Source organism: Aegilops tauschii, chromosome 3 (assembly GCF_002575655.3).
Source record: "Aegilops tauschii subsp. strangulata cultivar AL8/78 chromosome 3, Aet v6.0, whole genome shotgun sequence".
Classification (NCBI taxonomy): Eukaryota; Viridiplantae; Streptophyta; class Magnoliopsida; order Poales; family Poaceae; genus Aegilops; species Aegilops tauschii.
Genome location: NC_053037.3, coordinates 119125427 through 119136673, shown reverse-complemented (window position 1 = coordinate 119136673; position 11247 = coordinate 119125427). Strand labels below are relative to the sequence as shown.

The window sequence follows — 11247 nt, the reverse complement described above, 5'->3', positions numbered from 1 at the left end:
TACGCCCCAAAGTTGCGGCTATTCAATGGGACCGGTCCATGAACTAGGCTTAGGCGGTTAAGGTGCCGATTCTACTCCCTCCGTTTCAGTTTACAAGTCCTGCGCGTATACCTAGGTTGCCAATATTATCACCCTAATATAAACTATATAACACAAAAATTATACCGTTTGAAAATAGAACATCTGAAGTTTATATTGGTATATATTTTATAATATATGACTTGTATTAAGTTGGTTAAATTGACGACCTAAGGATACGCGCACGCACTGTAAACTGAGAGAGAGGGAGTAGCCTGTACGTGCGCTCTTTATAGCTGCAAGTCGTTTAGCTCACTGCACCACGAGTATCAGTAGGTTTGATCGTCAAAGTTTCCAATGCTTTAATCGTTACAACTGAATTTTTTCAAACTTTGTGTGCTGCAACTTTTACAGGAATTTGGTGATGGTTTATTAATATTAACAATAAGTATAAGTTTCAGTGAACTGGAAGTTAGACACGCACGCGCGCGCGCACACCGAATGTGTGGGTGCGACCAGACGCTCACCAAACATGGCTTCAGACTGGCGTGCTTTGAGTTGTTATTTGTTTATCATTTCCCGGCAAGAACGTGAGCGCCTGATGATGGTCAAAAAAAAAGAACGTGAGCGCCTGATTATTACTAGGTTCTTTGATCCTTCACGGAGGCTTTGAGTTACCCAACTGGAGCTGTTAGTACGTCACATGAAAACCAAGCCGAGACAGAGCATGAAAAAACAGATGAAACTCAAATCTGATATGCGCACACAAGCAACCACATTCAGGTTATTCGCTCAAAAAGAAGAAAGAGAGAGGAGCCCTAACTGCCTAATGTGAAGTACACGCATGGGCGACCATATTGGTTACACATGCAGCAATAATGTAGCTATGTCGTACTGTGATGTAGGCGCTATCAGTTTAGACTTGAGTATTCTGACGTATCTCTAGTACTTATAGAGTACTCCCTTCGTTTTTATTTACTCTGCATGTTAGATTTGACTGAAGTTAAACTTTATAAAGTTTGATCAAGTTTATAAAAAAAATATAAACATTTATAATAGCAAATCGATATGATGGGAAAGTGTATTCAATAATGAATCTAATGGTATTCATTTGTTATTGCATATGTTAATATTTTTGTATATAAACTTTGTCAAGGTTTACAAAGTTTGACTTTGGCCAAAGCTAATATGGAGAGTAAATAAAAATGGAGGGAGTAACAGTACAACATAAGAGATGGGCTAAAATATGAAACCTTTCCATTCAATAAAGTTGGATGGGCTAGACTTGCATATTGGCTTCACTGAAGAACTCAAAGAACTAGTGTCCGGGGGAAGTTTGAAGCGGTCGTGGTGGATCGAGTCGTCGCTCTTTCGGTGCATCATAAGTGGGAAACAATCGTCGCATTTCAGATGTTATTAATTAGGGTAATTTCGTTGACACGTGGTTTGCTTCGTCAATGAAATGCTCAATCTCCGGTCTAAGAATATGTTTCCATCTTCTCCTTTTCCATTCCACGGTTAACAAGCGCGTAAGACGAGACGACTCCACGATCCACATTATTAGTAGCAAAAAAAAAGGTGAAAAAAGAAGGAAGGGCGACTTTGAAGGAAAAGAAGGCAACAACTTTGAGTGTGAAGACTCTAATCCCGTCCCATGCATCATGCAAGCCACGCGCGCAAGAGGAGAGGAGCACTCCACGAGCTGTCCGTTTCGTTAACCAACAGACGCAGATCGGCAGATGGGGGCCATACCGAAGCAGAAAGTTGATGCTTATATACCCATGTTCTTCATTGAACTGTTTTCTTTTTTCTCTCCAACGGTTTATGGAAAGTTTGGAACGTTCGTTTGCGTAGGACGCGATGTGGCCATGTGCAAGTTGCCTTGGTTTCGAAGTCCCTGTGGTGGAAAGTTGTAAGACCTGCTTCGAAGACCCTGTTGTACACATTATTACGCCACATTGACTAGGAATTCTACTGTAGGATGCAAGACCTCGGCGTTGTGGAATTTTCGGTGGTTCGGTGATTTGCATGCACCATTGGAAGTACTGATTGCACTTGATGTGGTACCATTGGATGAAACAGCTTCAAACCACTGTGCTACTCGTAGTACTACTAGACATCAATGGTTACTGGTGCTGGTACCATTATTCTGGTGCTCTTACATTTTCGGCTTGACGGAACCTCATAATTGCATTGCGACGGACGGAGTAGTAGTAGCCACCAACTGTTTGCTCACTTCTGCAAGCAACTGAGTTGCTAAAAGTCCCATAAAAAATACACTGAGTTGCTGAAAGTCATGATTTCTTGGGCTTGGTAGACCAACAGAGAGAATCTAAATGGCATTCACTAGTGGATTATCAAAGATTTTTATCAGCGTCGCTTTACTTTCTAGTAGTAGTAAGTTTGCACCAGCGCAATTGGTGCTTGCTGTCGTGAAAGCAGTGGCTCACAGCCCTCTGCTTGGGAGAGGAATAAATTCCCTCACAGTATCACCATCATTGATCGATAAGGAGGGGCATGTCATGATAAGCTTGGCAGAAAGAGGCAGAGACACAAACAGCCTCATGCTCATGGGTTGACAATTGCTTTTGGCGATCAGAGAATTTAAGAAAAGAGCCAGATACAGTTTACGATTTAGTCTAGTTGGACGAAATGGACGGTAAACCATACACTAGCAATCATGTGTCCTGGCCTTCTGCTATCATCGTGGAGCAACCAAAAAGATGCCAAGGACGACAAAGACCAAGTAATCCATGGTCCAGCACAGAACAGCAGTAAAACACCGGCCATACTACACGAGTACAGATCCAATGAGACGGCTATTCAGCAAATTTTCGCTAAAGGTGCCATCCAACACAACCGTTTTACAATAACAAGTTTCACGTTTCATCTTTACAAAGCTTAAGCTTCAGCACCAACACTGCATTGGCGACCCCCCATGTCGCCACCATCCACCCCTTCTGCGAGCTAGGTTAGCATGTATGCATGACTTGTGCGTCTGTATTGTTAGGGTTGCAACACAGCTCTGTTGATCAGAACAGGGTGTACATGGAGTATGAAAGGTCAACCTGTGCACTGTTCAGGCCTGGATCTGCGCTTCCATTAGTCCAGTTCTGGTAGAATGTATCATACCCACCAGGGGCCATGTAGCTATTGGCACCTCCATTCCAATATTCAGGCATCTGATTTGGTCTATTGCTTACGGACGGAAAAGTGCAGCAGCATCTCATGGGGTTTTGATCCCCACCCATGGACTGGGGCAAGCCACCAGGGTATGGAGGTAACTGACAGTGATTTGATGCACCGAAGCTGGGGCCAGGAACCTGTGGTGTGGGTCTCCATATGGTATCAGTGGAGCTGAGTGTGGAAGATATGCTCACACCACTACTTTGTTTGTGATCTCCATCATCTTCCAGGCACTCTGAGACCCAGCTAATGATGTCTGGTTGGTCTGTAACAGAGCATGAATCTTGTGCCGGGGCATCAGATGTAGAGCGAAGTGCAGAGCAAGTTGAGGAGCTCATTGATACAGACTTGCCTGAATCAGAAGACTTGCGAAGCTCGCTAAATCCAGGTGGACAAACTAATCTCTTTCTTCCTTGACTATCCTTGGCCAATATATCACTGACTCGTCTTGGTAGCCGAATCTTCTCTGCATGCTCAGATGGAATTTTAGCTCCTAACAAGGTCATTTCCCCATTGCACAAGCTGTGATCCCCTCCTTGTGGTGAAGATTGATGTTTGCCATCAGTGCACACAACTTGATTGCCGAGAATGCTACCACTTGCTACAGCTTTATTTGAAAGAGCTGCCTTTTGTTGATGTAAGATCTTTGATTGGTTTTCAGATGCCAACTTTCTGTGCAAATTTGAAAGCTTATCTGGCCCAGCTGATGTCTGTGACACACCATTAGAACTTGAAAGATTACGGAGCACGGTAGGAATGACCCTCGAACTCTCCAATGCAGTTGCACTGGCTGATACAGTGCTCACCATAGCCTGCATGTTCTTTTCTTGGACTGGATTATCCCTGGTATCTGAGCATGCATTCTTCTCCTCTGCTCTAACATGAGGTTTAACAGCTGCTGAGGAAAGCTGGCTAGTTAAACTATTGGAAGGTTCCTCTGGTTTCTGGGAAACTCCCTTTACAGCCTGATATCTGGGAATTGCAGTTCTGTCATGGCCTTCATCTTTTGGCAAACCAAGTCTCTTGGAATTTGAAATCCAAGTAACTCCTGTAGCTTTAGGCCTTGTATCAGTAGATGATGTCAAACTAACTACTTGTCCTGCAGCTTTAGACCTTGTATCAGTAGATGATGTCGAACTAACTACTTGTCCAGCAGCTTTAGGCCTTGTATCAGTAGATGATGCCCAACTAACTACTTGTCCTGTAGCTTTAGGCCTTGTATCAGTAGATGATGTCCAACTAACTACTTGTCCTGCAGCTTTAGACCTTGTATCAGTAGATGATGTCCAACTAACTACTTGTCCTGCAGCTTTAGACCTTGTATCAGTAGATGATATCGAACTAATTACTTGTCCTGCAGCTTTAGACCTTGTATCAGTAGATGATATCGAACTGGATGCTTGTCCTGCAGCTTTAGATGATATCCAGCTACCTACTTGTCCTGTAACTTTAGACCTTGTATCAGTAGATGTCAACTCCCTGGTAAGCACAGTCAAGCGGCGAGCTGGTCCGCTAGATCCTTGTGAAACTATATTAGCATATTGTGGTTTTCTCCATGAAGTTTCAACTGTTCCATTTACTTCTGTGGCCATTTTCTTGGAATCTGAAATTCCATTTCCCAAATGCGCAGATGTATTGGATTTGTCATCGCTGGAAGCCAACTGGTCCTTTGGTCTAAGTGGTGGTAATTCTTGAGATTTGGAGGCAACCTGTTTTTGCTGACTAAGTACGCTCTCATGATTATTCTGCTGATGAAGAGCTGTATTTACAATGGATGGCGGCTTGCCTGAATCCCTGTCAAAGGATCAAAGATGACCATCAGTAGAAGATACAACAGCAGGATCAAGAGCCAGCAAACAAAATAAATTACCGTGGAATTGCTGCTGGCAGGGTACCAGGATTATTATTGCAAACTCTGGGTACTACTACATCATTGACGCAAATCTTCAAATGCAGGAAACATGATTAGCACAACGATGATGTCAACAATCAGCACATACCAAGCCCGAATTTTCCATCACAGAAAAAATACAGATAATGGCATTGACAAGCATATCCCCATGAAACATTAGCTCAGATTGAATTATTTTCTTACTTTATCTTTGGAATTCCCACTAAACATGGTAGTTCTTGAATTGCAGCCACTTGGAGAAGGTAAAGTAACTCCTGAACGCTGCTGGGGGCCCTTCATATTCATTCCCAGCAAATGCTGAATCCTTATCTCAGAAAAGAAAACAAAAGAAATATCTGAACCTCCTGCTTTTGATAATATATATATAATATTTAAGGAGCGTAAGTAAGCTACCAGTTTTTCTTTGACAGAACGTTATAACCTTAAAATATGATAACACTGATGGTCAATAACAAGCTAACAACAAAAGAAAATATAGCCACAAACTAATTGAATGTTACCAATTTTAGAAAAAGTTGTTATCATGACTGATACTAAGAAAATAAGACTGCACAGAGTATGGTCTTAGTACAGGTTGCGGAAGCTGCGGGTGCAACCACAATAAAAAAGGTTGACGCATAGAGTATGATCGTAGTACAGCTTTGCGAAAGTTGCAAGCGAATATTTAGTCAAACAAAGCTTTCACCAGTAAGCGCCAACAATAAAACAAGATTAATGAATGCTAAATTAAATTCCATGTGCGCATTTTAAAAGGCTAGTAGCAATTTATACCTTGCACAAAACACACCAACATCATCTTTGGTACAAACATCTTCTGGTAGGGCTTTCTGGTGCACATATGAACAATTTGGCTTTTGGCAAACCTGAGGTAAGACATGGGAAATTTTAGCAATAAATGGAAGGAGTCAGTAGTTGGAGGCAAGTGAAGGTTTATATGTAAGACACACCTTATTGCTTAGCCATATATGACAATATCTTGTAACACCAAAGGTTGCCCTGCATGATGAACAGATGAAACATAAGGCATAGACTTCGTAGAGCACGAGATAGATGGTGTTTTATATTAAACCTGTGTAGTTAGTGACAGAAATTACTTTAAAGGTCTGCCATCCAAGATGTAACCATTAACCGCCTCTATGCACAGTACAGCTTCTTCTTCTCTCGAATATGTGACATATCTGCAAGGAGACATACAGAGAATTACGCAAAAGCCAGAAAAGAACAACTTATTGACTGAAATAAGTGTACTCCCTCCGATCCAAATTAATTGTCGCAGCTTAAGTACAATTTTGACAATTAATTTGGATCAGAGAGAGTAACCATTTTTTTGAATATTTTGAAAGAAAGAACATATTGACTGAAATATAAGATAAAACATTCAGTTCCTTATTTGGGTGGGGTGAGGTTACATTGGTGGTATCTATCTATATTTCGGAATGACCATTAAAATAGGGTAACCAGCCTTACAATGTGTGATCTTATGTCACTAGGTGGGAGAATGTATGTTATCCAAAAAAGAGGTGGCAGAATGTGGGTTGGGTTAAATCATACTCCCTCCATCCCAAAATAAGTGTCTTGAGCTTAGTACAAATTTGTACTAGAGCTAGTACAAAGTTGAGACACTTATTTTGGGACGGAGGGAGTATGAAGTTGAATATGTCAGGCATGCTTCGTCTTTTCTAAAATGTGTAAGCGGCTTTTAGTGGCTGATATCCATCTAGATCTGATCCCATGGCCAAGAATATTATCTATTTATTGAGTGGTTCTTGTTTGACTGACTTGTTCCCAGTGTTAAAGCGATATAATTTTCAATTGCAATTTCTACTTAACCAAAAAACTTACACACGGCCAGAGTCAGGAATCTGTTGGTTAGCTCCAATGTTGTCGATAATGATGTTCTCTATTTTTCCATATTGCCCAAGAAAACTCTTTTGCCTTAGAATCTGCATGAACAGCGAACAGTTAGCTTTTTTTTTCATATGCACTACAATAGATGTTTAATTATAAGTTAAGGTACTAAACAATCACACTTTTACAGCAGAAACCCATATTTACCTTTTCACTGGCAAACTCAGAAGGCATCCCAATAATATACACAAGCTTCCTCTGAATCACACGAACATTATCTGGATGATCTATTGGTTCTTCTGCCACTCTCAACTGATTCGTTGCCGATTTCTGCTTTTGAAGCTTCGTTTGTTCATGTTGCAAATTTGATTTGTCAGCACAAAGTTCCTTTAATCTGCAATTGTAAAACAGAAGCCCTAAGTCAGGCAACAATTGCCGCATTATATTGAGATAAAAAGAAGTCCCCTAAACTGGAACCTTGAGAAATATAAGGATGACAAAGGGAGAACCAGAAGGGAAAATATTGAATACGATATAAAAGGAGATTGTAGTGATAAAGTCATAAAACACATGCATTTGGTTGCTGATGCTAGTCCCCAAAATCCTATCCTTGTTGTAGATAGAACGGCATCCAGGGCACCTCCCGCCACACTCGTCCTTCTGGTCCATTTCCATTATATGATGCCAGCACCAAAGACATATCTACCAAAAATATAGATTATAAATACGTGTATTCCATTGATACACAAGTCCGCAAGAAGATGCACCATTTGAGTTGTTCATCATGTGCCCATTGTATGAAATGAACGACAATACAAGAAGTACAACAAAAGCATACAGCAAGACAAAGAAGTGGCAGAGCAAACATTTAATTTGCAGAAGTATATAGATGAAATGATTGCATGAAAATTTGTTGCATTGTACAGTAGCATTAGCTGGCATCAAATAGCAGACACAACTCATATATTACATGTCGCAGGCAGTATTCATCTCTTGGCAGTAGTAAGGACAGTTAGCTTAAACAAACTGGAAAAAACTTTCAATGCATTAGTTGATAATAGTCATGTTACTAGTACTATATCAAATTTCTGAAAACTGTGGTAGTACATTTAGTAAGTGATACACAATGAGTTCTGTTGGCCTTTCATTCAAAAACAGTCCTTAACACACTTGAAGGAGATGCCGCCACAGATACTTTTGCTCAAATTTCACATAATGAATATCAACAGAATAATCTTGAAGCAAATGAGACTTAAGATCAAGGGCTGACTTATTTCGGTGTTTCAAGATATTTCACAAGCCCACATAGTGTAGCACGAGAGCAAGAAATATAAGTAGTACACTAGAATCAGATGAAATCAAACACTGAAACATGATTTCCAAGCAATGGATTTTTTTACCTCATATCCGCATTTACAAGGTTTCAGCTGTTTATCTGTCAAATCCATGGTCTCCATGCAAAGTGGGCATTTGTCTTTAGCTTGGGTACTCATGGTAGCTCAAGCCAGTACTTAAAGCAATAGGAGAACTGAAATAGGGAAAATAACTTCATTATCAATTAAACTAACAATAACCAAAAATATTGTACTATGCATCAGAAGTGTTGTTAAAAGAATTGTCAAGAGTGGCACACGGCACACACTCATGCTGTGATTTCTAAACTCCTGAGGCCCAAAATTAAGGTGAATCAAGCTACATAATCATCATGCATCTTGAAAACAAGCATGCACCGCATGTGTTGGCAATGAGAATTCGACCAAGAGCTTGCAAATTACTTCACATTCCCTCTACGGTCCATCCGGTTTCCTGACTGCCGCATTACCGAGAAGCCTGCTGATAATCACATCAACAAGCTAATCTAACCACAACAAATTGTGGGTCCAAATGCAAATCCCACACTCCCCAAGGTGCATGCAGAAAAATCACACCTAAATCAGAATCTTAGAGTCTAATAGCCTCTTAACCACATAGTCAGGTTCGAAAATTAAAGGAGGGAGGACCCATCTAAACATGAGATTAAGCAAAGTCGCCATCATTCCGTACGAAAACCCTAGGGTCAAAGGGGATTGCACGGACTCATCATTGATTACACCCCTAAAACCCCAACACCAGGACGCTAAAACTGCAAGAGGTTGAAGAAAAATTTCTGGGAGAAATCAAACTACGGACACAGTAAATCCATGTAGGATTAACTTGACACCAGGTAAACCCGCAGCAGTTTTTCGACTAGAGGCGAGCCCCGACAGTACCCCCAAATGGTCAGACTGACAACCGCCCAAAACCGCCGATTAAAACATGCCACATTTCGTCGCGATCGGAAACCCGCCGCCGCCGCTCCAATCCAGCGCTGCTACCGGTCAACCTAAACAAAATCGCCGAAAAATCCCACAACATTCGGACCAAAACCTTCCCCAAACCCAAAGCCCTAGGAAATTCCCCATCGGACGCGCTTGGAAACACTAACCCCCGGCGCTCGGAAGCGACCAAATAGGCCGAAATAGAGCGCCAAATCAACCCGAAAACCCGGCGCCGAAAACCCCCACATTGCGACTGGCCCAAGCCCTAGCCAGACGAACTGAAGCATCGAGCGAGCGGGGGTCGCGATCGGAGATGGGGAGCGGCTGGAGCACTCACGGCGGGGATGATCGGAGACGCGGGGCCGCGTCGGTCGCAGGCCCTTCCTTCCCACCTTCGTCGTCTGCCGCTCTGTACCTTCGCCTCCCTCTGCTCCCCTCTCTGCTGCGCCTGAAAGACGAAGAGCTTTGGCTTGTTTTTTTCTCTGTGGGAAAGGGGGTGGGGGATGCTGCTGGGGAAGTCTGGAAGGGGACCGAGTCTTATTTTTTTCTCTCCCCCGTCCGTCCAGATAGCAGCGGAGTCCTTAATTAGTGAACGTAGACCTACCCGAAGCGCAAGATACGCGCCGGGACGCGTCACGCCGACACGTGGGGCCGCCCCATACGCAGGGGCCAGTCACCGTCGCTCGCCACGTCCAACGTGGCTGACGCGGCCGGTCAGGGCTTTCTTGCTCCCTCATCCCTGACCCTGACGCGGCCGTACGCTTGGGCGATGCCCATTCCCATCACGCCATCGCCCCACATGGCCGGGCCCACGTGTCAGCCTGCGAGCCCCCATTGGTACGCACGCGTGGCCGCTCCCCCGCAGAGGTGCCTTGTCGTCTTTCCGGGGCGCGCTCGTATATCCACCGGGCGGAGGAGTAAACTCTCCGCACCGGCGCTTGGTAGTATACCCCGCTGGAAAAGCCTGCGCGAGGATATGCGTGGCCCACCCGTCGGGGAGGCGGCGGGGCGAGGGTGGTGGCCGGGAATTCTGGGATCGTTGGCCGCTTCATTGAAGGCTGTGGGATTCTTTCTTTTTTGTTTGTTTTGAGAATTGATGGCTGGGGGATACTGCGAAGCGTAGTGGGTGGGGAAAGTGACTATCGGGAAGACGAGTTCGTGGTGCGACCCGTGATACCGAATACCCCCTTGGACGTGGCCCCGCCCGCGGGCTGGGACCGGGGGACTGGGTCCGTGTGGGCCCATCTGCAGGGGGGCAGAGAAACTGGAGTACTTTGGGTGCCGGAGCACGGGACCGCACCCGAGATTCACCGGGCACTTCTTGGAGCCGCATGCGTTTGTTGGATGAGCCACCTGTGGCTGCTCCTGTTCTTCGTGTGGTTTGAATGCTTGATTGATTCTACAGCACTGTGCGTTCTCCGGTTCGAGTATGGGCGTAAATGAGCTCCGATGGTTGCAGTGTCGGGGTGGCGCTGTAGCGACCAGACCTCAAACAGTCTGTGCTGCTGTGCACCAGTGTCATCCCTATATCAGTAACGCTGACACGCACAGTATAAATGGAGGATTTATAACAGAGTATCAATCACGCACTTATTACGACGAGTATCTCAAAAGAGAAATAAGTATGATAAATATGGCTTAAGGCCATCTAAATACGATAACAGCGGAAGACTTGGAAGATAAGTGAGTCCATCAACTCCAACGGCATCACTGAGTATAAGACCACGACCTAAGGCACCTTACGCGTCGTCTGAAAAGTCTGCAACATGAAACGTTGCAGCCCAAAACGGGTCAGCACATGGAATATGCTGGCAAAATAACACATAGAGAGTAATGAACAGAATGATGCTATCACTACATGCATATTTGGCTGGTGGAAGGCTCTATGGTTACTGTTTTGCAAAAAGCCAAATTTTCCGTACTGCAAAGGAATAAATTTTATTTAACTATCATGGTGGTTGTTAAACATTAAGAATGGTTGACAGC

The 11247-nt window shown here is 43.7% G+C and overlaps 1 protein-coding gene across 1 annotated transcript; it reads right to left on the bottom strand.

Annotated features, from left to right (window-relative positions):
• Positions 1-2840: 2840 nt before the first annotated feature.
• Positions 2841-9817, bottom strand: LOC109749675 (uncharacterized). Its single transcript, XM_020308625.4, has 11 exons — positions 9599-9817; positions 8365-8492; positions 7539-7666; positions 7172-7358; positions 6959-7059; positions 6211-6294; positions 6064-6112; positions 5888-5979; positions 5300-5420; positions 5075-5148; positions 2841-4998 (listed from the first exon to the last, which is right to left on the bottom strand). Exons 2-11 carry the CDS (start codon positions 8455-8457, stop codon positions 3051-3053), a joined length of 2877 nt encoding a protein of 958 aa, XP_020164214.2. The 5' UTR covers positions 8458-8492; positions 9599-9817; the 3' UTR covers positions 2841-3050.
• Between the last annotated feature and the right edge of the window lie 1430 nt (positions 9818-11247).